At 41.7% G+C, this 27686-nt stretch overlaps 1 protein-coding gene across 3 annotated transcripts in view; it reads left to right on the top strand.

Moving 5' to 3' along the window:
• Positions 1-27686, top strand: part of BCAT1 (branched chain amino acid transaminase 1) — a 102146-nt gene that overhangs the window by 19524 nt on the left and 54936 nt on the right. The window contains exons 1-3 of one of the 3 annotated variants that reach the window (XM_030321945.1): positions 14673-14794; positions 15886-15957; positions 26418-26618. In XM_030321945.1, coding sequence (XP_030177805.1) covers positions 14753-14794; positions 15886-15957; positions 26418-26618 — 315 coding nt within the window. In that variant the 5' untranslated portion in view covers positions 14673-14752. Of the gene's footprint in view, positions 1-14672; positions 14795-15068; positions 15812-15885; positions 15958-26417; positions 26619-27686 lie in introns of those variants that run through there. The other 2 variants (XM_030321947.1, XM_030321946.1) reach the window with 2 other exon arrangements.

Here is a 27686-nt window from a genome sequence, read left to right as displayed (position 1 = left end):
AGTACAAATCAGGCTCATTAAAGGCAGAATCCCAGAGGATATTGACTTTTGGCTCTGTGGCTCCAGATTTAGAGCAGTCTCACATTCAGAGTCCTGTATCCTGGAGAACTGTCCATTCGTGCTATTTACATATGTAAAACATGATGGGGCGAGACTGGAGGCTTTGGATCCAAATCGGCTGTCCCTCCCTTGTCTGCCATCTGGGCAGTGCACTTTCTGCAGACTGCAGAATTGCTACCGCTCCCTGTCTGCTCCTGTTTTCTGTTCAGGACCCAGGAAGCTGGAATAACTCCCCAGAGGGCATCCATCTTCCAGTTCCTCTTGCTCCAACCCATTCTATACATTCTTGGGAGACTGATATCACCTGTAGCCTTTTTTTAATTTATTTATTTTGAGAGAGAGCGTGTGTGCATGTGTGTGTGCCCGAGTGTGGGAAAGGCAGAAAGAGAGGGAGAGAATCCCAAGCATGCTCCTCACTATCGGCACAGAGCCCTATGTGGGGCTGGAACTCACAAGCCGTGAGATCATGACCTGAGCAGATAGCAAGAGTCAGATGCTTAATCGACTAAGCCACCAGGTGCCCTACCTGTAACTTCTTGAATCAAGTGCTTTAAAAATGTTCCCCATTGCCCATAAACTAGCGGCATACATATTCCTTAATAATCCTTGCCCTGCCTCCCCAAATCATTTCTCGTTAGTCTTCTTTATCTTATACTTCCCTCAACTTCCTGTGACTAAACCTTACTTACTTTTTACTGCTATCTGCTTTAAAGAGTTGTATGGTGATGATGAATTGCAATTTAGACCTGTTATAGGATATTTTATTTGATCTGACATAATTTATGACCAATAGGCTATTTTTCTGATGATTTGAAGTAGCTGGAATCACCACGGCAGAAAACACCACGTAAACATAAAACACACAGGTATGCTAACACTTTTAAAACTGTCTTGTTTTATGGCAGAAGATAGACTGGTTGAGAGAAATGCAGTTCTTTACTGTTGAGCCTATTTTTACCCAATAGGTGATTGCATTATTTTAAAGTCATAAGATCTGCTTTTATTTTGTAAATGAATCCCATTCAAATGCCCAAAGCGAATTGCTATTTAAAAGCCGTTTGTAGGGGCTCCTGGGTGGCTCAGTGAGTTAGGCCGTCCCACTTCACCTCAGGTCTTGATCTCCTGAGTTTGAGTCCCTGGTCAGTCTCTGTGCTGACAGCTCGGAGCCTGGAGCCTGCTTCAGATTCTGTGTCTCCCTCTCTCTGCTCAGTCCCCATTTGGACTCTGTTTCTTTCTCTCTCTCAAAAATAAAGAAAACATTAAGAAAAAAATAAAAGCCATCTGTGGCAAAACTTTAGCATATCAGAGACCCTATGATACATCTGTTTTGTAAATTGAGACTGTCATCTTTTGGGCTTACTTACGGTGGGAAAAAATGTTTGCCACCATCATTGGTGAGAAAGACCTTCCATACCATTTTTTTTAAAGTAGAGAAATAAGTTAACCAGACTTTTTGAGGAAGCAAGTTTTAACTCACTTGAGGACTGGACCAAATCCAAACAGTAAAGGATCTCCAGCAGAAAATTGCTCCAGTAATCTGAGGAAAGGCTAAAAAACACTGTGGACCTCCTAGTACAACGGTAGAAGTTCTGGCCACATAGAGTGGTCTAAGGCCATGTGTTCCTTAGATGCTTAGGGAGCATCTAAGGCCAAACCACCTTTTCTCAGCCAGGCAGCAGGGTTCTGAGGAAGCCACGCAGCAAGGTTCGGTTTTAGTGAAGTGAAGTATCTGTGGATCCTTTCTTCACTCTAAAATGATAAATAATTCCAGTTTCACAGATGCCAAAATTTCTCTAAAAACCTTCAGATTCAATGTGAATCTTCACTGTAATAATTATAACCAGCATAAATTGAGAATTCACTGGTGCCAGCGTGGGCTTTTGTGAATGTCTCATTTGGTCCTCATGAAAACTCTGTTACTTAAAGCATTTCACAAATGGGGAAAGTGAGATACAGAGAGAATCGATAACTAGATTAAGCTTGCAAAACTATGAAGTCTGGCAATGTCACTCTACAGTCTATGTGCTTCACTGCTGTATTATAGGGTCTTTTTAGAACCTTGATAACCTTATATTAAAACAAAGAAATGACTGTGACATATTCTGTTGAATGGTTTACAAAATGCTCTCACTTACGTATTTCATTTTTACCTCTATAGGGAAGGTAGCTGAACTTCAGAGATATTAATGTGAGGTTTAGAGATATTAGCTGATATGTCAAGGTCACATATGAACTAGACAATGAGCTAGCTTGAAACAAAATCTTGTAATGGACTCAGAACTCATGTCTTAATAAGATTCAGAAAAAAGTTCCAAAGGGACTGTCCAGAAATTAGAGGACATAAGCAAAATACCTTGTAAGTAGATGAAGGCAGTTTTAGTGCGTAAGCTTCAATATATCGATGACACAGAGCTTGAACAAGTGAGCACATTGAAAATCTATTTTTGATTCTTTTATGCCTGACACAATACAGTTTATACAGGTGTCTGTTTTCTTGCTCTCTTGCTCTCCCTCTTTCCCCTTTGTGTGTGTGCGTGTGAGTGAGAGAGAGAGAGAGAGAGAAACATATCAGCTCGTCTATCAATTTTTTTCTTACCGTAATAAGTTTAGCCAACATCCATCATATTAATTTTTACCTTAAACAAAAACATGGTGGATTTATACATTCCAAAAATTCAGTCAGAAAATATTTTTTGAGGTTCTTATGTTAGCCTGGATGTATACTAAGACCCAGAAATCCAAAAGAAAATTAAGTCACTGTCCGACAGGCAGAGACTGCTGTACAAACAAGCAAGACAGTAATCAAGTGTCATAACTGCTCTAGTAAATGTAAGGCTAACCCCGTGTCTCCAGCCTGCAGAACTTATACCCCTAGGGATGCAAGATGACTTTCTGCAGTGGTACACGGGACACACGAGTGTTAGGAAGTCAACCAAATTCAAGGCTCCTAACCTTTCTGTAAGTCTTTCCTAAGCCCTGCCAAGGAGGAAGCATCTTGCCAGTTCTCTTTGCCACCTCCCATTACAAAACGGCCCTTCTCCTGCTCTACAAAAGAAAAGCTTCTCTTTCATTCACTCCAAATTGTCAAGCAAGCCACCAGAGCATAAAGAAATGGATGGCTGGGATTATAACGTCAGCAAAACCTTCTCTAATCAAGTCACCATAAATCCACTGCCAGGCTTCAGGTCTGTGTCACTGCTGTTTCTCCCCACTAGGGGTGAAGGATGGCATCAGAAACCGGAAGTTTGGTGTGTGTTGCCATAGTCCACATTCAGACTATGTTAAAGATGGAAGCAGCAGGAGCAATGACAAATTTTGTTTAAAGATCTTGCCTCTTCCATCCCCTAATTCTGGTCTGTGAATCATCAGGGCGGGAGAGAAACACTGAAGAGGGGTGGGTCCTTGTTTCATCCGGGTGAGGGACACATGGAATGCTTCCCTGCCTTATCTCTCCATATTAAAATCAGAGTATTTGAAGTTTATAAGAAGACCAGGAATGACAAACACGAGGCATGCCCCTTCTCACCAGGAGAAAGCTTGGTAGACTCACTCTTCCCATCTGTGTCTCTGTTGTGTACTTGGCATCTTCTCAAAGAGAGGGGTTCAGGGGTGCCTGGGTGGCTCAGTTGGTTGAGCATCCGACTTCGGCTCAGATCATGATCTCACAGTTCGTGAGTTCGAGCCCCGCATCGGGCTCTGTGCTGACAGCTCAGAGCCTGGAGCCTGCTTCACATTCTGTGTCTCCCTCTCTCTCTGCCCCTTCCCTGCTCATGCTGTGTCTCTCTGTCTCAAAAATAAATAAACATTAAAAAAAAAAAAAAGAGAGAGAGGGGTTCAGTGTCCTGTTTACTTCTGATAGGGAATGACATATCTTAGAGCAAGAGGGACATATCCAGAGAAAGTAGGATTTTATATTTTCTTGAGCATGTATTACACTCACAGGAAAGGCATTTTCATTAACATTTTCCAAGAGGCTACTCTATTCCAAAATACCACATTTTCCTTTATGTTTATCTTTTGCTCAGTGTCAAGCACCAACCACTTCTCATGTTTTTCCTATTTACCACATAATTAAAACTAGTTTATCTTAGTGATAATATATTGTGGATTTTACTGTAAATAATGCACTTAACAATCATGAATAAAACTTAACACATCCGGTCGTGGCCCAGTGCCTTTTCTTTTTGCGGTTAATTTCCTCCAAGTAGATTAACCTGGAATCTTACCAATTTATCTTAGCAACTCCTTAGGTACTAGTGTAAAACAAAATGTTCTCTAACACAATCAGGATATAATACTCTGGATTAAAACAAAAACAAAAACAAGGCTCATTTAATTAGGATTAATTTCTCCCTCCCAGAAGTTGATATATGCTTCTATTTTGGTAAAAAGCAAAATTAGAAACTTACTTGTTTCCAGACATGAAATGAAATTTCTAGTCTAGATTCTATCTGGAATCTTGTCTGTTTCTCTGTCCTGTCGCTTCTCTGTAGAGTACTGCTGGGTGACCTAGAGGTTGGGCATGCTGAGAGTTTCTTCTGTGGACCAGGGGAAATGGGAAGGGCAAATGAGGGGGAGGGGAAGGTCAGGAAGTGAGAGATTAAAGAAAGAATCCTGACAGGCAGGTCCACAATGTGCAGAACCCCCGCACACAGACTGAACTCAGGAATCTGCCCTTGGAGCCCCATGGTTTCCAAGCTGAGTGTGTGCCCCAGAGACCCCTGGGGTGTCCGAAGCATTGATTGTGTGTGTGTGTTCTTTAATATGCAGAAAAAATTACTCGTATTTAACTTGCAGGGGTCGACATGGGCACCCTCTGCTCAGTCTGTGCACCAGATGATCGTGCTGTCACAAACTTTCCTTGGGGAGAGGGAGTGCGGCCACTGCCCCAAGGGGCCACCTGCATTTGCCCTCTTTCAGCAGGTTGTGATTGTGGCAATTTATGCGAGCCTGGTTAAGGAGATTTACAGATTACGCCAGCCAGTGTTAATTGATAATCCTTGCAAAAGGGACAACGGGCCTTAAAAGATTTCTGCAAACAAAACAAACACAAACAAAAAATTTAAAATCATAGAATCAGAATAAAGAAAATATTGGTAATATAAAACACAAGGATATAACAAAAATAAGACAACTAATATTTTGTCAACGCTTATTCCAAGCTCTCCATTATCCATATTCCAAGATAAAAATATCAATGATTCAATCAGAACTGACAAGCGGTGGGCCACAAAATTTTGGTATCATCAAGAAGACTTTACAAGGCATTTATGTCTACTATCATTAATGATTACTTGGGTCTTGTGTATATTGGGGCCTTTAGTCAAGGATGGTATAAGAAAACAACAATTCATCAGATATTTTCAAAAAATATGAATTTTTAATGATTATCTCATCTTTTTTTTTTTTTAACGTTTATTTTTGAGAGAAAGAGACAGAACGTGAGGGGGAGACAGGGACCGAGAGAGAGGGAGACACAGAATCAGAAGCAGGCTCCAGGCTCAGAGCTGTCAGCACAGGGCCCAACTCAGGGCTTGAACTCACAGACTGTGAGATCATGACCTGAGCTGAAGTCAGACGCTTAACTGACTGAACTACCCAGGTGCCCTGATTATCTCCTCTGTTTTACTCCTATTTGTGTGTATGAGTTACTATGTATCAGGTTATTTTCATGATAACTAAACAAACATGTTAGGCTTGCATGCTGCTTTGGTTAAACATATATATTTCTATATAACCAACCCACCCAAAACTTTGTGGCTTAAAACAGCAAGGTACTATTGTCTCTCATGGTCTGTTGGTTGTCTGGACTCAGCAGGGTAGTTTTTTTTTTTTAATTTTTTTTTTAATGTTTATTTATTTTTGAGAGATACAGAGACAGAATGGGAGTGGGTTAGGGGCAGAGAGAGAGGGAGACACAGAATCTGAAGCAGGCTACAGGCTCTGAGCTGTCAGCACAGAGCCCGACGCGGGTCTCAAACTCACAAACCGCAAGATCATGACCTGAGCCGAAGTCGGACGCTTAACCGACTGAGCCACCCAGGTGCCCCTCAGCAGGGTAGTTTTAACGTGGGGTTTCTCCTGTGGTTTCAGTCAGTCTTCTGGGAGCTGTATGGTGTGGATGTACAAGATAGACACTCACAGTTGATGCTGGATGTCGGCAGGGAGTTCATCTGGGTTGTTGACAAGTGAGCCTGCACATGGCCTCTCCATGGGCTTTGGGCTTTCTACAGCATGGTGTCTGGGTTCCAAATGGGGGAGACCCCATGCCTTCCAAGAGGAAGGAAGCAGGAGCTTCTGGACCTGTTAAAGTATGCCCCTAAAATTGGAACAGTGTTACTTCTACATTTGTGCCATATTCTATTGGTCAAAATAGTCACAGGGCCTACCCAGATTCAAAAGCATGGGGAAAATAAACCACCTCGTGATGGGGTTGGAACAGAAGAGCATATTATGGCCATCATTGAAAACTACAGTCGGCCACATATGCTAAAACTTTTCCTTATGGGGCATATAGTCAAAAAATTTGAATCCACTGGAAGGACTCAGAATGGTAGGTAAGATCACATACCTTGTCACAGTGACTTGACCTATAGCCTCGATCTTGGGGAATTTAGCTAACATCTCTGACAATGGAGAAGGTAGAATCTGTGGGGTGCGGTGGGGCCACTTTCGAGTATTAGATAAGAAGATGTGCACCAAAGTACCCACAGTATCATAACTGGCTGGATTGGTAGCAGATATTCTTATGGTTTTGAGTTGGGGAGGGGCTGGTGTAGACACTTTATAGAGCAAGCACTCTGATGACAGCTTGGGGATGTATCAGATAGAGGAGAAGGTGGAAGATCAAGGATGGGGCCAAGGAGACCAACAGGGGGACCGTCACCAGGTAAGGAGCATCGAGGAAGGAGAGACGCAGGCGGAGAAACGTGCATACAGAAGTCCTAGTGTGAATTGGCGACATACTGAATGGGGTGAGAAAGGAAAGGGAACATTTAGAGGTATGCTTTTGTGATTGATCTTTTGTACATGGTAAGCAAATTTTGCTAAGAATCCGTCCCCATAAAATCATCAAGTCCTAATGGAGCATTGTGTGAAAGTCCTTTTATTTTGTAAATCAATTCATTTTATTGGTAAAAATATTATTGCTCAAGATAGAAAACATGACATTAAAGGTGCTATGATCATTTAATTTGAAATAAAGTTAGTTAACTGTTACGAGTTGAATTGAGTCCCCCCAAAAAGATATGTTGAAATCCTGAACTCCAATACCTGTGAATGTGATCTTATTTGAAGATGGGGGACTTTGCAGATGTAATCAAGTTAGAATGTGGTGAAACTGAATTAAGAGGGGCCTTAGTCCAATATGAATTGTGTCTTTAGGAGGAAAATAGAGACACCTGTAATCACCCCCTTCAGAGACTCTGCTGTAGCTGTAAGCCAAGGGACACCTGGAGTTACCAGCAGCTGGAAGAGAGGCAAAGGATTTTCCACTGCAGGTTTTTTTTGTTTTGTTTTGTTTTGTTTTGTTTTGTTTTGTTTTGTTTTAATATATGAAATTTATTGTCAAATTGGTTTGTTTGTTTTGTTTTTCATGTTTGTTTATTTATTTATTTTTGAGAGTGTGAGAGCACAAGCAGAGAGACAGAGAGAGCCATAATCTGAAGCAGGCTCCAGGCTCTGAGCTGTCAGCACAGAGCCCAATGCGGGGCTTGAACTCACAAACTGTGAGCCATGACCTGAGCCAAACAACTGAGCTGCCCAGGCGTCCCTCCACTGCAGGTTTAGCATGTGTTGCCCATACCTAGCCTCTAGAACTGCAAGACAGTTTCTGTGGTTTTAAGCCAGCCAGTTTAAGATACTTTGTTACAACAGCCCTAGGAAACAGATATAGTAACTATATATGTACTACAAAGAATTATTCATTTTATTTGATTAAGGGGTTTGGCATTGAATAAGCCCAACTAATTCTTTTGTCAAGATTTCTTTCTGGTTCACTGAACCAGTTCTCTGGTTTCCAGAGACCGGAGATGGGGCTTTCTCAGGGCGCCTCATCTGTCTGTGCCTTCCCAAAGGCAAGCAGAAAGCATGTAAATAATAGGTATGCAGTTTGTTTTATGAGCCAAACAGCCTTATTTTTAAACTGTTTATTATTAAAAAAAGAGAAACACTTGAAAAGCTAACTAGATATTTTTAAGGTTTTCGCCCATATAATATTGTTCTGATCATTAATATAGATAATCCAAGGGCAACTACTTACAAGTGAAGAACAATCATTTTTTTAAAGTTAAAAAATAGAAACGTAACAATAGCTAACATTTATTGAGCAAGATGCTAAGTACTGCTGAGTCCTTTGTACATATCTTCATGCTGAATCTCATCACTGCCTTAATTTTTACTCTGATTTTATTTTATTTTTTAATGTTTATTTTATTTTTGAGAGAAAGAGAGAACATGGGAGAGGGACAGAGAGAGAATCCCAAGCAGTCTCTGCACTGTCAGAGCAGAGCCTGATGTGGGGCTTGAACCCTGAATCGTGAGATCATGACCTGAGCCAAAATTAAGAGTCAGGTGCTCAACTGACTGCCAGGTGCCGCCCCTACTCTGATTTTAAAGGTGAAACTCAAAACAGGCTAGTAATTTGCCAAAGGTCATAGAGCTAATAAGTGATAGAGCCAGGATACCAACCTTCCGCTATGACCAAACATATGACAATGCCCAAACCTGCACTGAGACCAGAGCCACATGGCGTATTAAGATATAAATAAAAATTAGGCAAAATTAAAAATTCAGTTCCTTAGGTACACTAACCACATTTGGATGCTCAGTAGTCTCATGTGGCCTGGTGCAGGTACAGGACATTTCCATCCATGTAGAAAGTTCTATTGGAAAGCACTGGTCCAATCCATTGCTTAATAGAATACATTGAAAACCCCTGTTATGACTGGTTAAGGGAAGAGAAGGAACAGGAAAGAGGAAAAGGAAAGAGAAAGATTTAGGGTGAGGGAGAGCCTTTTGGTGAAGAAAGAAACCTACATCTAGGGGAAGAGTGGGTTTCTGAAGACATTTTTAGTCTGTTACTTTGTGAACTTTAGCAGTGAAAATTCCGAAGCATGTTAAATATATACTTTTTAAAAATCAGAGAGTTACAATTTAATGGATAGTTAAATCTCAACCTTGTGCCTGGCATTGGGTGAGGGGGAACAAACAGGCACAATTTACCATCACAGAAATTAGAGCAGCATGAATCAAATAATTCCAATAAAGTATGGCAGTTATTTTGAAGTGGAAATAATTCTATGAAAAAAAGAAATAGCAGAGGGGCCTATGGCAGCCTTGATAGGGTTCAGGGGTGTCTCCCTGAGGACGGAATGCCCCATAAACTGATAAAGGGGGATGAGAGAGCCAGCCAATGGCAGGGGCATGTTTCAGGCAGATGGCCAGCTGTGAGAAGGCCTGATGCCCAAAAGAAGGACTGAAATAGTTAAATGTGTGGCTGGAGAGAGGGAGAGTAGGGAACAGACAGCCAGAGAGTCAGGGGCAGGGGTCATAATTTGGGATGGGTGGGACAGCTTGCTAAAATATCTTGTCACAGGGGCGTCCGGGTGGCTCAGTCGGTTGAGCCTCTGATTTCAGTTCAGGTCATGATCTCACGGTTCTTGAGTTTGATAACCAGATTGGGTTTGCTGCTGTCAGCCCAGAGCCCACTTCGGATCCTCTCTCCCCCTCTCTCTCTTCCCCTCCCTCATTCACACACTCTCTCTCTCTCTCTTAAAAATAAATAAAATAGGGGCGCCTGGGTGGCGCAGTCGGTTAAGCGTCCGACTTCAGCCAGGTCACGATCTCGCGGTCCGGGAGTTCGAGCCCCGCGTCGGGCTCTGGGCTGATGGCTCAGAGCCTGGAGCCTGTTTCCGATTCTGTGTCTCCCTCTCTCTCTGTCCCTCCCCCGTTCATGCTCTGTCTCTCTCTGTCCCAAAAATAAATAAAAACGTTGAAAAAAAAATTAAAAAAAAATAAATAAAATAAATAAATAAATACATACATAAATAAATATTTTGTCACCAGGATGATGTAAAGTTTGAGGATTTTATTGGCCAAGAAGAGATATGTTCAGGTTTGCATTTTGAGACAATTTCTCTGGTTGCCATGCTAAGAATGGCTTAAGGGGAAGTGAGGCTGAAGATATAGAGGCTACTTGGAAGCTATTTGGTACCAGGGTGGCAATAACATGGCTGGAGAAATGGCGACTGTCAGGATATTTGTAGGTAGAATGTATAGACGTTGGTGATCACTTGGTTGTGCTTGAAGGATGACCCTGATGTTTCTCGGTAGGGCAGCTGCATGGAGTAGGGGTCAGTAGCCTACAGCCCGCAGGCCAAATCCGCTGTGTCCTGTTTTTGAAAATACAGTTTTATGGGAACCCAGCCTTGACCTTTTACATATTATCTGTGGCTGCTTTTGCCATACATTGACAGATCGGAGTAATTTAGCAAAGACCACATGGTCCTCAAAACATAAAATATTTACTATCTGGCCCTTTCAGAGAATGTTTGCCAAAGGAGATAAATGATCATTACCTTCATTTATTGAGGAATTAGCACTTACCAGACAAGGTTCTAAGTAGTTTACATATGGTACATGTTACGATGGTCCATCCCATTTGGCAAACATGAAGTGTTGCCGTTGCCCCATTTTACAGAGGCACAGATGTGACATTCTCATTCACTCCCATAGCTTCAGTGACCACCTGCATGCCACTGACTCCTCAGGTGTCTACTTCGAAACCAGACCTCTCGTTTGAGCCTCAGACAGGCATATGTCTAACAGCCAGTCTCAGAGACCAAAAACTCAGCATGCCCCAAACCAGACTCCTGCTGGTTCATCTTTCAGTGTTCCATTTTTCTTAGTGAATATCACCAACAAGAAGAGCAAGCCAGAAACCAAGGAGCCCTTCTTGTCACCTGTCTCTCCCCATTCTTTCTCTTGTCCACTCTGTATAAAGATTGCAGAAATCTGGCTGCTTCTCTCCAGCTGTATCACCTACCACCTGCCAGATCCAACTTATTAATAGGTCAGCACTTATGTGGGTTCTATAATAGCTTTCTCATAAATCCATTTCTTCAGCCACACCCTCCTCCAGTCTCCAAACTGCAGCCACAGTGCACTTCAGTCCTGTCAACCTCCACCCCTGTTCCCTATCTAATCCTACCCTTTGGATGGTTTTTCTTGTTCTTAGGATTCCATGAGTTCTTTTGTTGTGTTTTTGTGTTGTTTCATTGTTTTTGAGTTACTGTCCAGATAACAGGAGTGCAAAATAATTCTTGTCAGTACACATGCAAGTAAGTTCTGAAGGTCAGGATTCAATTAATGTATCTCCCCTATTGTGGAAGAAGCTGGTTTTATGTCCATTTGCAAATTCATGTCACTATTCCTGACCCAGAAGTGTGTCTGTTCTTTGAACAAGTTTTAACATCTGCCTGGTAACTTCATTATAGTTACATAGACTATAATATAAATTCATTTTATATGTATATGGCAGTCATACTTTTACCTTTATCAGGGAAATTATCCTTTAACTCTCTTAAAAGGCACTACGTGGTTGGCTGTCTGCCAGCCCTCCCAGTCTCACCCTCGACCAAGTTCCCTGCTTGTCTCCACTCCAGCCCTGTCTCTCTTGTCTTTTGTAAGTGCCACATTTCTTCCCTTCTCAGAGATGTTTTTTCCTGGAACTCACTTTCATCTCAGATGTTTTTCATTCTCTCTTATAGTGAATATTTTTATCCCCTAGGTCTCTAGTTAAGGGTCCCTTGCTGGAAAGCCCTTCCGGACATTTCTGGTAAAACACAGGTAGCACTTGTTACTTTTGCTTTTTTACATTTGTAGGATTAGTTGCTGCTTTTTAACACAAGTACCATTTTTCTATGTGGCTAAAGGCAATGCATGATAATGCGATGGAAGTATGCTCACGATACATCGCCAGCACCTAGCCCAGTTCCTTCACGAATGTTACATACACAATAATAAGTATTTTAGACAGATTTTTGGTGTAAGTACTCACTGCTCAGGAGAGAGGTGGACTGAAAAAAATACATATTTGGGAGCCATCAGCAAATAGGTTCAGCCACAAAAATGCACAGGAAGCAAACCATTGGGTTAAATAAAATGAAGGCTGTTAGGAGCCTTGTTCAGGTGGAAAAATAGGACAGGAGTCAAATTGTAGCCACTAGAAGTGGGAGGAAATAGAAGCAGTTAATACAGATTGCCCTTGCACAAATGTTGGCTCTGACGAGCCAAAAGGTATAGGTAGCACCGTGATAATTGTTCAGTAACTTCATTCTTGCAGTATATGTTCTCTTGATGGAAAAGGGAGGGTTTGGGTGCACCTGGGAGGCTCAGTCCATTAAGTGTCTGACTTCAGCTCAGGCCATGATCTCACGTTCATGATTTTGAGCCCCACATCGGGCTCTGTGCCTACAGCTCAGAGCCTGGAGTCTGCTTCAGATTCTGTGTCTACCTCGCCCTCTGCCCCTCCCTCACTCATGCCCTCTCTGTCTCAAAAATAAATAAATTTTTTAAAAAAGGGAGGGTTTACAAGTAACACTTAAAATAGCCAGAAAAATGGGGCGCCTGGGTGGCGCAGTCGGTTAAGCGTCCGACTTCAGCCAGGTCACGATCTCACGGTACGTGAGTTCGAGCCCCGCGTCAGGCTCTGGGCTGATGGCTCAGAGCCTGGAGCCTGTTTCCGATTCTGTGTCTCCCTCTCTCTCTGTCCCTCCCCTGTTCATGCTCTGTCTCTCTCTGTCCCAAAAATAAATAAACGTTGAAAAAAAAAATTAAAAAAAAAATAGCCAGAAAATTGGAGCTGTGTAATATCTATCTTTAAAACAATAACAGACTTTTAATGCATGTCTGGTGTAGTCATTTATTTTTTTTTTATTTTTTTTAAACATTTATTTATATTTGAGACAGAGACAGAGCATAAACAGGGGAAGGGCCAGAGAGAGAGGGACACACAGAATCTGAAACAGACTCCAGGCTCTGAGCTGTCAGCACAGAGCCTGATGCCGGGCTTGAACTCACGGAGTGCGAGATCATGACCTGAGCTGAAGTCGGATGCTCAACCGACTGAGCCACCCAGGCGCCCCTGGTGTAGTCATTTAAACCAAGCTTTTTTTTTCCTTAAAGTTCATTTATTTATTTATTTTGAGAGAGAGCACACAAATGAGCATGAGCAGAACAGGAGCAGAGAGAGAGAAAGAGAGAGAGAGAGAGAGAGAGAGAGAGAGAGAGAGAGAGAACCGCAAGCAGGTCCCACAGTGTCATGCAGAGCCGGGTGTGGGGCTTGAACTCATCAGCCGTGAGATCATGACCTAAGCTGAAGTTGGATGCTTAACCGACTAGCGACCCAGGTGCCCCTAAACCAAGCTTTTGAATGCAAACTGTTAATAGTTCTTCACCTAAGGGTTTCTTATTTTTAGGCATGGGGACAAGGTTGGAAAATGGCAGCCCTAGAGTTCACTTAGTCTATACTTTTTTAAAAATTTTATTTTAAAATTCGATTTTAAATTTCTTCAGGGACTCTGGTTTCCAGCCACATGTGACCTGCCTGGGCTGGAACTTGTCGCTCCACCCAAACCTCAGGAGCTGTTCTATGCCTTTTCTGAAGGGAAGGGAGAAGTGAATGCTGTTTTCTGAGTTGAAAAGATTAGAGCTATATTGTCTTTAGGACTCTATGAAATAAATTCTAAAACCAGACCAGATTTAACCGCTCTTACCCAGAATAAACCGTTCTCCCCCCTTTCCAAGAACAAATGAGCCACTTCTTATTAATTTAAAAGCCCAGAAAGGCTCATAACTGAAGCTGACGTCGCCCTGGGAGAACACGTAGAGAAGGCAGTAGCTTCCTTTTTCCTTTCAAAGGTTGCTTTATCAGCTTCCTTAAATATTGCTTCCACGGGTTTACAGCAGCGACCGGTCAGCTCGATTGGGGGCTCTTTATTCTGCCTACAACACTGAATGGCTGGGCGGATGCAATAGCGTCGAGGTCTTCCGGCAGAAAGAGCTCTTAGAGGGCGTGAGCCTGGTAACCCTGCAGCACCCCACAACAAATCCCACTTGAGGAGGTGGTGCAAAGAAATCTAAACCCCAGGTTCACGTTCTCGCTCATCAGTTTGCACGTGGGGATCGGTGGCAGAAGAGAGCCAGTGCGCAACTGCCAATCCCGGACTGCAGACTCGGGGGCAGAAGCTTTTAGCCTTTCTGTCCACGGAAACTCTTCCCCTAATGTAAATTAATTTCCCCAAGTTTGCCTTCGCCCTGGCCGAGGGGCGTGTCCGGGCCGGTAACCCTGGGGTGGCTCGGTAAATGCTCCTGAAGTGCCTGCCTTTGGAAAGGCGCTCGCTCGTGGCGCGCACGCTCGTGCCCCAGCCGGAGACCAAGTGGTGGAAAGTAGGGCTTTGGTTTTACCCACCGAAAAGCGAGAGGGACCAGACGGTTGGAGGCTCCACCCCCGGGGATGCTGGAGGGGCTGCGTTGTTCCCTGCGCCTGGCCCTGGCGCTGGGCCCCAGGCGGCGGCAGTCCGCGCCGCGCAGTCGGTGCGCTGGAGCTTGGTCACGCCGCCGGCTTTCGCGTCCAGCCGCGCGCTGCGTGTAGCCGCAGCTCTCCGCAGCCCCGCGCCCCCGGGGACTCCCCATGGCCAGCCCAACCCGCGCCGCTGCGGCCTTCGCCCGCCAGGTACCCGAACCCAGACGTTTGCGGAAGGGGGGCGGATTGCACCGGCGTCTCCGAAGCCTGCCGGCCTGGTCGGGCGCATCGCTGTCGTTTCCTGCACTATCCTGCTTCGCCGCACACCGCCGTTCCGTCTCCACCCAGGCGTTTCCTCTCTCCCCAATCCTAACCGAAATCTAGAGCCCCAGCCAGCGAACTCCGCCTTGGAGAGGCCCCCGCCGGCCAGGTCTAATGCCCAGCCGCTGACGTGCTCCGGAGCGCGGCGTGGACAGCCACCGGGGATGTGAGGGTCGCCATGGAAGCTGCTTTGGGGGAGGAGGGGGAAGCGGAATTTCTGGGCTGCCAGAACTGACAACCACATCCTGCGTTCCTTTGCCACCCCAAAATATTTTGACCGCAGCCTTCTGCCTTCTTGGATTCCACCCCCCCCCCACCTTTTTTCCCCCCTCCATCTCTTATGTAGCTATTTAGCAGATGGGGGGGGGTGTTTGTTTTGTTTTTAAGGTCTGCACCTTTCCCCAACTCGTCCCTCAACCATTGTGCCCTTAAGTATCTTTTGAATTACCCCCTAATTTCCTGAGGTTATGTCCTTAACCTGTGAGGTTTGGTGTCCGTGCGCCCGCATTGCAGGACCCTGCCCGTGGAGAAAATGGTTCATTCTCGTCCTCATCCCTTTTCCAGCCTTGCTATTGTGCGCCAGTGATTGACAAGACCACGAGGCTGAGCTCGCCCAGGAGATTTTTCTATAAATGGCTTAAAACCCTGGTCTAGACTATTCGCTCCGATGTAAGGGGGACAATCACCTTCTTGTTCTTTGCTGGTGAACCCTGGCTCTGTAGGGCGAACCTGGAATTTAACCAGTCTGCCCTAAGCTAGCGGTGGAGGACGAAAACAGCTGCGTCCTCCTGAAAGGTTGAAAGTGAAGGGCAGCGCTCCCAGGACGCTCTCCTTTGGGGCTGGTGCCCGGGTGCTTGATCTTCCTCCTGTTTGCTTGGGTACCTGAGCGGAGCACGCGGTGTGATGGTGAGTGATACTGATTACCCCAGGCCACAGTTTACCCACCTGGTTTTACTTAATGAATTTAATTCTTCTTTAAGGACTGCAGTAACGGATGCTCCCCAGAATGTACCGGAGCAGCGGGATCAAAAGAGACGGTGGGGACTTTCAAGGTAAGGTTATTTGCTCAAGGTTAAGTGCTACAACAATTAACTGAATAAATCTATTTCTTGTTGAGATTTGGGGCAATTTCACGGTGTGGATTTTACAGTAGTTTAGATATGCTGCCATGCATTTTAGATTCCACTGGGGGGGGTCATTTGGGGAGCAGTAATATCTTCATATCTAAAATTACCTAGCAGTTAATTACTTATTTCATGAATCATAACTTTTTCTTGAAAAACAACTAATTTGTAAATATTCATCTAGATAGAGGTTTATCTGATTGTCTAAGTATAACCTTTCACTATGCTTGTGGAAAAAGTTACACTTGTCATTTTTCTCTTTAAACCAACACCTAACATTTTACAGTAAATGTGTTGTATTTCCCTACCTACTCTCTGAATTATGGGGTTTGTATATTAAATAATCTCATAACTTCCCAGGCAAATAGTGAGGAGCAAATGAGGAACAATCTTGTAAAAGCACTTTGAAAATCATAAAAATACAAATATAAGGTGTATTATTATTTTCTTTATAAATTATCATCTCCACTGCACCCCACCAACCATGGAGGTTTTTGCTTCCTCTCTTTATGTCTCCTGCCTATTTGTCACTCACTGTCAATTGTCATCCATAGCACAGAGTGTCCTCATGATCTCACATCCTGGCAGGGTTCAGAGAGGGAGTGGAAACTTGACTCATCAATTTAACACACACCCAGCTCTTACTGTGTGCTAAGCATTGGAAATCTGAAGATAAATTCAAGATAAGGTCTCTGCTGTCAGGATTTAAAAAAAAAAAAAAAATAGAATATCGTAATTTCTTTACAAAAATAAGCTTGTGAATTTTTTGTGTCCATAATACTCCTGTTCCTTTAAAGATCATATCCTCTGTAACCTTATAGCTGATCTAATCTACTCTGCTAACCTATTAAGACTAAGTTCTTTTTTTTTTTTTTTTTTTTTTTTAACGTTTTTATTTTTATTTTTGGGACAGAGAGAGACAGAGCATGAACGGGGGAGGGGCAGAGAGAGAGGGAGACACAGAATCAGAAACAGGCTCCAGGCTCCGAGCCATCAGCCCAGAGCCCGACGCGGGGCTCGAACTCACGGACCGCGAGATCGTGACCTGGTTGAAGTCGGACGCTTAACCGACTGCGCCACCCAGGCGCCCCTAAGACTAAGTTCTAATACATTTGGAGACTTAAATATATTGAGATATTGGGTCCTAGGAAAAATGAGATAAAACAGACTCCTATTTGATAATCTCTCAGAGTCCTTTTATATAGTAGGTAAATTCCTCAAAGGGTATATAGATGAATGTGTTTTTTTTCTCAAAATTTCTTTATATTTTTATACATAGAGAATTTTTGCTAAGTTAAAATTAATTCATAATGTAAATAATCTATTTGCTGAATTTAGATTTCTATATATTATGTTTTAGTTAAGGGGGAGGTGTACTGACATTCTACATTTGTATTTATATATTAAAACATGGGTTGTTAATGGTGGTTGTATTCACAGTGCATATGTGATGAGGCAAATGAAAAATGAAATTGATAATTTTAGGAGAAAAATGGTGGGTTTTATAAGACCATTTTTGCTTTTGACAAAAAGCAAAAATATTTTTCTATCTCTTTTTTATTTACTCCATTTGTATTTTTAAATTGCCTTTTGGATTTCTCATAGGGAGTTTTCATATTGTATTTCCTCCCCTCATTTTGATGCAGTCATTTTATTTATTTTTTATTTTTTTAATATGAAATTTATTGTCAAATTGGTTTCAATACAACACCCAGTGCTCATCCCAACAGGTGCCCTCCTCAATGCCCATCACCCATCCTCCCTGCTCTCCCACCTCCCATCAACCCTCAGTTTGTTCTCAGTTTTAAAGTGAGGGTCCAGTTTCCCAACAAAGCCCAGAAATAAGATGCCTTATTACAGAATCTTTCTATGGACTCCAGAGTCATCTTTGTTTCAAAGAAATCCGCTGTTTCTTCCACTTTCCCCTGCTTTATTCATCTCCACAGAATGTGACACTCGAAATCTGTAATTCTGCTCTTCGTACCTTTCTATTAAGTTTTAAAAGAGGGTCTCTAAAAGATCATGAACATAGCACCTAAAGCTTTCAAAGTAGAGTAAGAAAAGTGCACTTATTGTAGAACAAAGTTGTACAATTTCTGATACACTTGTAAGGCTGAGATAGCTCTTAAACATTACGTGTTGTGTCCAATGCAGAGAACAGCTCCAATACTGAGCAATGAAGGAGAGATGTTGCTAGAATGCTGGCTAATACAGCCCTCAGGTGCAACCAGGTTGCATTTGCCTCTTACGGGCTTCCCCATTTCAGAGCAAACACTTACCCAAGCGTGGCTTTGAGTTAGGAACTCATTGTTTTTTTAATATGCTTTGTTTTTGTCAATATTTGCCATTTCACAGTCCAGTCCTTGTGGCCTTGCCTTTCAAATTCTTCCTCAGGCATAATATGGCCTGAAGTCATCAGAGAACATGGAGCATTGGAAAGGGACAGACTAATTATGCAGGAGAGAGTATCACTTAACAAATATTGTTCTTTTTTATCCATCTTTAGAAAGTAAATGTAAAGTTTCTAAAGAACACTGATAAAAACTATTTGCAAAATTTCTTTTATGCCAAAAATTTTTTCACCGCCTTAGACTTGATTTTGTATCTACTCAAAACCAGTCACAAACCTTCAGCTAATATTGTTTACTTTAGAATTTCATTCAGTGTCCAATTAGGATATTTAATATTCTTAGGTAATTTCTCTTGGAGCTCAGGTTAAAAGCTGTTAGTTTTAGTTTCCAGAATTGCAGAAAATTTTTTAAAGGAAGGAAAATAGACTTCTTGATGAAATTCTGAAAGCACTAAGTTGTGCATTACTTTGAAAAACTGTATGTTGGGCAATCCTTCTTTACAAATTAGAAAGTTAGAGGGTTGCTGTTCATATCATTAATAAATCACATCTTATAGGGGCGCCTGGGTGGCTCAGTCGGTTAAGTGTCCGACTTCGGCTCAGGTCACGATCTCATGGTTCATGGGCTCGAGCGTTGCGTCGGGCTCCGTGCTGACAGCTCAGAGCCTGGAGCCCCCTTCAGATTCTGTCTCCCTCTCTCTATATACCTCCTCCACTCACACTCTGTTTCTCTCTCTCTCTCAAAAATAAATAAATATTTTTTAAAAATCGCATCTTATAAAAGGATGTAGCGGCCTATGAAAATAAGACTTATAATTTAATCATTTGTATTCAGTTTCCAGAAACTTAATTAGTAGTATCAAGTTATAATTACAGGAGCACTAAGTCGAGCATAAAACCACCTATTCTATATCTTTGCCATTAACTAGCTTGATCTCACAGGGCCAGTGGATCACTATGGGTGGTCCTAGAGATATTTTAAGGAGAGTTCAGAAAAGTAAAAATTATATACTATGCTATGCTCATTCTTTTTTTTTTTTTTTTAAGAGAGAGATAGAGCATGAGCAGGTGAGGGACAGAGAGAGGAGACACCAAACTGGAAGTGGGCTCCAGGCTCCACGTTGTCAGCACAGAGCCTGATGCGGGGCTCAAACTCACAAACTGTGAGATCGTGACCTGAGCTGAAGTCCGAGGTTTAACCACTGAGCCACCCAGGAGCCCCTAGGTTATGATAATTCTTAAAGTTGGTTCTTTAAGGATCTGTAGTAACAAAAAAGGTCTTTTAGTAAGATTTTTATAAAATCTACAGCAGTCTGTTGTGTTGAAATACACTAAACCATGAAGATCAATCCATGTTTAGTGAAATTTAGAACAGAATTATTAGTACATATTTGATGTGTATAGTAGTTACTGTGCTAAATGAGAGTCCAACATAATCCAAAGCAATGACTGCCTTTTCCAAATGTTCAAATTGGCTAAAAGATTTTATAGAGCCAAACCAAACATTTTGGGAGCTGGAATGTCTATCTGTGTAGAGGGATTGTGTGAGCAACTGCTAGGCAGTTTGAAAAGCTGAGGATACCCCCAGACTGCTGGGCCAGATGGGGTGCTACAGTTTCCATACTTCCTGCTGGAGTAAAAGAGAAGAGAGTTTGGATAAACTGGCCGCACCACATGTCCAGTGTTACAGATGGAGGAAATGATGGGAAGAAAAAGAGGTAAAGGTGGGAGGACATCTGTAGCCAGGTTTTAGTCCTTCCTGTTAAACTATGGCATATAAACAAGAATGCTTAAGGGCTGGTCAGTTTTCAGGCACTGAGGAGACCCCAAATACAGCCCCCCTGTGTTCCTTGTTAACAGATAGTGTTTACAGTTCTCCGACCAGCCCTGCTAGGCTCCCTTGCAACTTGATAGATCAGTGTGATACATTTCTGACCAGTAAGGCATATGGAAATTCCTGGAGAAATGTTGCTTTTGTGATCAAAAGGAATACACTTGTCTCCTCTTATCCTTTTCCTCCCCTATCTTTGGACCTTCATGAGATCATTAAAGCTGAAGCTACAGCTATAAGCAGCTCTTCTTTGACCCTGAGGAGACGGCTAAGAAAATCACAGGGCCTTGAGATGATGGGGTTCTGTCGGACTTGGCTCTTTCAGACTTAACGTGAGAAAACCAACTCCTGTTTGTGTTTTACTTACTTGCAGCTGAATGCATTCCTAAGTGATAAGTAAAAGGTTAATGCAGGACATTAGTGAGAGGTAGAACTGAAAAAAGAAGTTAGTGCCATACTTGGGATACTTAATTTTGCAGCTAAAATATTTGGCCTTAAATCTATAGCCATTTAGGTATTCAGTGCACATTGAAAATCATGATCAAGCATGTGATTATGTTCAGAGAGATTATAAGGAAGAGATACAGAATATTTGCTACTGAGGGGGTAATAGAAATTGAGGAATCAGACTTCTTAAAGAGATTCTTGAAATTACAAGCGTCTCTATTACTGATAGGGGGAGCCAAGGGTTGGGAGAATGTTGTGAGAATGATAAATTACCTCGAAAGGAATGAAGATGTAAAGAAAATACAGGAAAAAATACACAATGAATTTGTTAATGGAGGTCCTGTCTGGGAAGTGGGAGTGTGGTGGCCAGGGTACTAGTTGAGAATTTGACACTTTTCATTTTTCTTCCCTTTACAGTAGAAATTTAAAGTAGTAAACATGCATTACTCTTACTAAATGAATTAAGGATTAAGAAGTAAAGAAGTAGAACATAATATATCAGAAATAGGGACCAACTTTTGGAGGAAATAGGTGTTCCATTTTAGATATGTTCAGTGTGAGATAACCAAGGTCCTGGGATTACAAAATAATGGACAGATTTTGATAAGAATTCACAAATGAGACTTGAATCTCTGAAGTGGTTCTCAGCCCTTCCAGTCTTAGCAGCCAGTGTTGGGAACCCTCTTCAGGTTGCTGAAATCTGTGTGTGTGTGTGTGTGTGTGTGTGTGTGTGTGTGTGTGTATGTATATACACACACATGTATATACACACTCACACATATATACATACATATGTTCATACATGTATATATACACTTATATATGCATACATATATACATAGATATTTATACATATATATAAATATATATACATATATATAAATATATATGTATATATATATATATATATATGTATAATATTTATTTTTGAATAAGAGAGTGAGAGAGAATTCCAAGCAGGCTTTGTACTGTTGGCACAGAGCCTGACTTGGGGCTAGAACTCATGAACCGTGAGATCATGACCTGAGCTGAAATCAAAAGTCGGACGCTCAGCCAACTGAGCCACCTAAGTGCCCCCAGATTGCTGAAATCTTCAAGGGAGACAGTGTGGTATGGTTCTGAGCCCAGAGTGCACAGTTAGAATCACTTGGGTAAGTTCAAACAAAGAACGCTTCCCCTGCTCTATCCCAAAGATTCTGTTTCAGTTCTGGAATGGAGTGTGGGTTAGTGTTTTTAAAAAGCTCTGTAGTTGAATTCAATGTGTATCTGGGGTTGAGGATCCCTGATGCAGAGGAGGAAATGTAGAGGCTCAAAGAAAAAACTCAGTGTTACCCGGATTCTTGTGTTTTACCACTGCCAAACTATCTTTCTCCCCCTTCCTGTTTTGCTCCTTCATACTTTTGGAACAAGAAATAAAAGCATGGAAGCCATGTGTCTAGTATTATCCCTGATGGCTACTTCAGATTGCCCAGAATAAAGAGGTAAACTGGGGTTACTTTAATTGCTAGCAGCCTCTATGGTGAAGATTCTTGGGGATATAAGGAAGATGGCATACAGTCTTACCTGCACAGAGCCAGAACCCATGCAGAATTGGAATGTTAGTCAGTGTACCATGGAGTAACTAGTTCTCTCGGCTCACCCCTTCCCCCACTCCAGCAGCCACAGTGCCTCCATGATGTCTTCTGCCGCTCCATTTCCCCTACATTTCCTGAATTCCTGCCACACTGAGTCTTTCCTGTTCCTTGAATATGCCAAGTCTGGTTCCTACCACAGAATCTTGGCCCTTGCTTCCTCTTACTCAAATATTTTGCCTCTGGATATCTACATGGCCTACTTCCTTCTTCATTCAAGTCTTTGCTTAAAGGATACCTCATCAGGAAGGTCATTCTCAACGCTGCTACCAAAAATAAGCATTTTCTTCTCCCACTCTGTCCTTTTAAGCAGCTTTCATTTTCTTCATAGCACTAATCACCTCCTGACCTCTCTTCACTTATTTCTTTATACTGTTTTTCCTGCTCTAAGACAACAGGATTTTACTTGTTTTATTCCCTGAGATTCCTTTGGGCCTGTAGCGATACAGGTACACAGTAGCTCAATAGATATTAGGCTGAATGAATGCGTAATACTTGCTCACAGTGGCTACTGCCTGTCCGTGGCTGACTGTGAGCTTGCCTGAGAAGGAGGGGCTGGGCCACAGGCATCTTTGCATCTGTTGTGCTTGCTTATTTATTTATTTTTGAGAGAGAGAGCAACACAAGCCTGGGAGAGACAGAGAGTGAGGGGGACAGAGGATCCGAAGCAGGCTCTGTGCTGACAGCAGAGAGCCTGACGTGGGGCTCGAACTCGCAAGCTGTGAGATCATGACCTGAGCAGAGTCGGCTGCTCAACCACCTGAGCCACCCAGGTGCCCCTCTCTTGTGCTTATTTAGTGCAGTGCCTGAACCATGTGCTGATTCAGTCAGTGTTCACTGAGTGAATAAAAAGGGCAAAATACTAAGAATAATAAAGCATATAAGGAAGAAAGAGGAACCATGGGAAAGAGAAATAAAAACAACCCTACAGTTGTTTGATATGAGGCCATAGTCTTGTTTTTAAATATTATGTAGATTGTTACTGATATAAAGTATATATTCCATTGCTTATATTGATTTCATGGCAGGTGGGGTTGTTTGTTGGAGAGCTTAGAAATCCTGTAAGGTATAAGGATCATGTGTAGTTGATATCTTATTGATTAGCTCATTAGAATTGTTTAGCTAATGATAGAAATAACTTGGAACGTGATCTTTATTTTACTTTTGAAGAACCATGCAAAGCACTGGTTCTGTCACTTGGGGTGGGGGAAGCTAAGGTTTGCTGTCTTTACAATGTTGAAGATGTACCCTGAACTCAGCAAGTAGGAAAATCTCTCTCCTACTCACACTCCCATCTCCATTTGTACCTATTTTCCTCTTTCTGTTTTGGGTCTTACTACCCTCTCCTGTTATTAAGAAATTTTTATATGTAGTTTAAATTTTTTTTTTTTTACATTTTTATTTATTTTTGAGAGACAGAGACAGAGCACAAGTGGGGGAGGGGCAGAGAGAGAATGAGACACAGATCCGAAGCAAGCTCCAGGCCCTGAGCCGTCAGCACAGAGCCCGGTACGGGGCTCGAACTCACAAACTGTGAGATCATGACCTGAGCCGAAGTCGAACGCTTAACCGACTGAGCCACCCAGGCGCCCTTATATGTATTTTTAATAGGTGAAAATTTGCATTGTTTGTGTTACTATATTGATATGGTTAAAGATTTTTCTTAGTCTAGGACTAAGAAAAGCCACTAAAAAAAAAAGCTAACTTAAGCAAAGTCATATGTGCTTCATTGTTCAAGAACACTGTGACACCGTTCATGTAATGAAAAGTTTGTGAGAATTTTACTCACTTTAAATCCTAACCATCTTCGGTGAATAAGTCTGACATTCATCAGGGAGTACATCTGAAGTCAGCCGGATGTTGTTTTCAGTTATTTGAGAAAATTTGTACTGTATTGAGTGTGAAGCACTGAGTTAGGGCTGGAGATTTAACTGGGGTATCTACTCAGAGTTCTTGTCTAAACAGTCTAGAGGGACTGACAAACTTTTTTTTTCCCCCGAAGTTTTATTTACTTATTTTGGGAGAGAGAGGAAGAGGGAGAGAGAATCCCAATCAGTCTTTGAACTGTCAGCGCAGAGCCTAATGAGGGACTCAATCTCAGGAACTGTGAGATCATGACCTGAGTCCAAATCAAGAGTTGGGTGCTCAACTGACTGAGCCACTCAGGTGCCCCACTGGCAAACTTTTTTAGTAGGTCAGATAATAAATATTTAGGTTTGAGGACCATAAGGTGTCTGTCACTGTTAGTGGACTATGCCATCATTGAAGGTAAAAGGACAGTGTGATTGTGTTCCAATAAAACTTTATTTACAAAGAGGCCAGAAGCCTGAATTTAGCCTGTAGGTGAAATTTGTCCAACATTCTACCTGGTCTAGAGGATAAAGGGAGAGAAATGGGATTCAAGGATGCAAACAATTTAGCTCGATTGTATCTCTTTAAATAAATTCTTTTTTCTTTTTTTTTTTTTTTGCACTTAGTAAAGGATTTTAAGTTAATTTACTTGTTTGGATTAAATGGTGGTAGAAGAAAGTCCATCACTACCATCCCCCAATTTGGCATTTTGTTGGCATCTTCCAAAGTAGCATTCATCACAAGACTAACCTGAAAATTACAATAATGTGTTGTCTTTAGTGCCTTAGGCTTCACTGTAATGTGAGCTTTGTGGTTATTTTAGAATAACCTTCAGCCTGAATGTTATTCTAAAAATAAAACTGATTATCATTCATAGTCTATCAAATGACTAAGACATGTGTAAGACAGTGAATTAATCAGAAGCAACTAGATCATTTTATTTTATTTTATTTTATTAACATTTATTCATTATTTTGAAAGACAGACAGCACAGTCAGGGGAGGGGCAGAGAGAGGGGGAGACACAGAATCCGAAGCAGGCTCCAGGCTCCAAGCTGTCAGCACAGAGCCTGATGCGGGGCTTGAACTCATGAAATGCGAGATCATGACCTGAGCCGAAGTCGGACGCTCAACCGACTGAGCCACCCAGGCGCCCACAACTGGATGATTTTAAATATAAGAATAAGAGGGGCGCCTCAGTTGGAAGAGCATATGACTCTTGATCTTGGGGTTGTGAGTTCGAGCCCCATGTTGGGTGTAGAGATTACTTAAAAGAATAAATAAATTAAAACTTAAAAAAAAATTTAAAAATACAAGGATAAGAGCTGATGATCTAAAGGGAAGTTCTATACTTGATTTTGGGAGCAGTGTATACATTTGTGTATCAAGCGAGTTTGACCTTCTTTAGGAAGTCAAATCTGTCCCTCGTTTAATATTGTCTTTTAATTGGTCAAAAAGCTCCTTCCCCTGTGGTTTTTGTCAGCAGGCTTCAGCCCTTGCGAAGTTAGTGATGGGACTGCGATTCGGGCACGGATGTATTTGGCCATTTGTAATGGGCAAGCTGGCTATGTGCAGATTTAGTAAAATGCTGCTGTGTGAACTTGTTACCTATTACTCCTAATTTATCCTTCTTTCAATAAGAGGTCCTTTGTTCACTGTTTCAGCACAGAATAGAGGATTTATATCTTGGTGTTCATTCTCTACATCTCTGTTTTCAAAGAGGAAAACATTTGCTTCCCTCTGCTCATTTCTTCTATAATGCACCCAGGGGGTTTTGAAGGCTTATGCCAAGAATTCTTGGAGGGAGTTGGAGTACAACCATCGCCAAGAGGTTCAGTTCTTAATGACTTTAATTTTAGTTTAACAAATTGTCATGAGTGTTGCTGTTTTTGTCGTAGAAGACACCCCTTACCTCTTTCCCGAATGCTCAGTATGGTGAGAGTGAAGAAGGGACGTGTTCTTGACTTTTTCCATCATTTTACACCATCTGCTCTTTTGTCCTCATTTCTAAATATCATTGAATTTGGTTCTGATACTTATTAGGCAGTGTATTGTGCAGAGATTTCAAACAACAAGCCAAATTCTGAATGCAGGCATGATTTATTTGGCTCACATAGTATTGTTAAATTTCTGAGTTAGTTGCCAGCACTTAAATGTCAAATGATTTCACTTTTTAGTGGCCAGTGACTTAAATTTCATTTGTCTTTTGATTTTCTGTATCATCATGCCAGTGGATGTTCAATAACTTTTCTTTAATGGTGCTGATTTTTCTTCCCTAGGCTAAAGATCTAATAATCACACCAGCCACCGTTTTAAAGGAAAAACCAGACCCAGCGACTCTGGTTTTTGGAAGTATTTTCACGGATCACATGTTGACCGTGGAGTGGTCCTCAGAGTTTGGATGGGATAAACCACATATCAAGCCGCTTCAGAACCTATCATTGCATCCTGGCTCATCAGCTTTCCACTATGCAGTGGAAGTAAGTACATGGGAATCAATGAGGGTGACTTATTAGATCTTCACTGTGAGTACACGGTAGCTCTTCCTGCTCAAATAGCTTGTGGGCAGTATAGGCTTTATCATATTTACTCAAGGAAGTCATAAATGTCTTTAAAGCTTTCCCAATAGGCAGTTAAATCGAAGGTAAGTCTTAAGGACCAATTTTTCAGATAATTTGGAATTTTCCATAATGTCAATGAAGAAATTATTTACAGCAAATACAAGGACAGTAGGTAAGAGAATTAGCAATAAAAAATCTGGTACTGTTACTATTTTACTATGTCATTTCTAAGATCTTCTAATGACCGAGAAGGTGTTATTGAGTACAATATAATGGTTACATTTTAATGATAACTGCATGTTTTTATGACCCCAGCATTAATGTGTAGTTATATGTGTTAAGAGACATGTAATTAAATGTCATTCTTCAGGCATGAGTAGAATAATTGTAAGCATAAAATATTAAATATTTGGAGAATGCTTTCTCTGGTCCTTGTTAGGATACACTTTTAGATTCACAATAGACTCCTCATTCCCTTGACCCTCATTTTGTTTTACTCATTTTTACTGTGTTGGACATCTTTCCCAGAATATTAGAATCCTGGAAATAAGCAGTGGCCTACCTATTAAGGGACTAAAAGATGGTAGTAGTAGATATTTATAACAATAATGATAAAATTAGTTTTGTTTATTAAATTCCAGTAATGTGCTCTGAACCTTATATGGGTCATCTCATTTAATAGTGAGAAAACGTAGTTAAATATTCAGGTCAGTCATCTGGCTCCGATTTGGTCTCTGTTGTTCCATAGGGAACTCTTTGACTTGGGAAGCTTATTTAAAATCACTTTGTGCTTCCAATTTCTTTACCTATAAAATTGAAGTAGTGATAATACCTACTTCATAGTGCTATTATAAGGTTAAGGTAAGGTAATTTGTTTAAGCATACACACTCATGCCTGGTGCAGAAGGAGAGCCCAGTCCTTACCTACTATTTTTAACCCTTAAATCAGCATTATCATCTATTGTAGAAGCAGGTTCAGAAAAGTTA

This window comes from Lynx canadensis, chromosome B4, assembly GCF_007474595.2.
Source record: "Lynx canadensis isolate LIC74 chromosome B4, mLynCan4.pri.v2, whole genome shotgun sequence".
Taxonomy (NCBI): Eukaryota; Metazoa; Chordata; class Mammalia; order Carnivora; family Felidae; genus Lynx; species Lynx canadensis.
The sequence above is the reverse complement of the archived record's forward strand: the minus strand, read 5'-3'. Positions and strand labels throughout refer to the sequence as shown.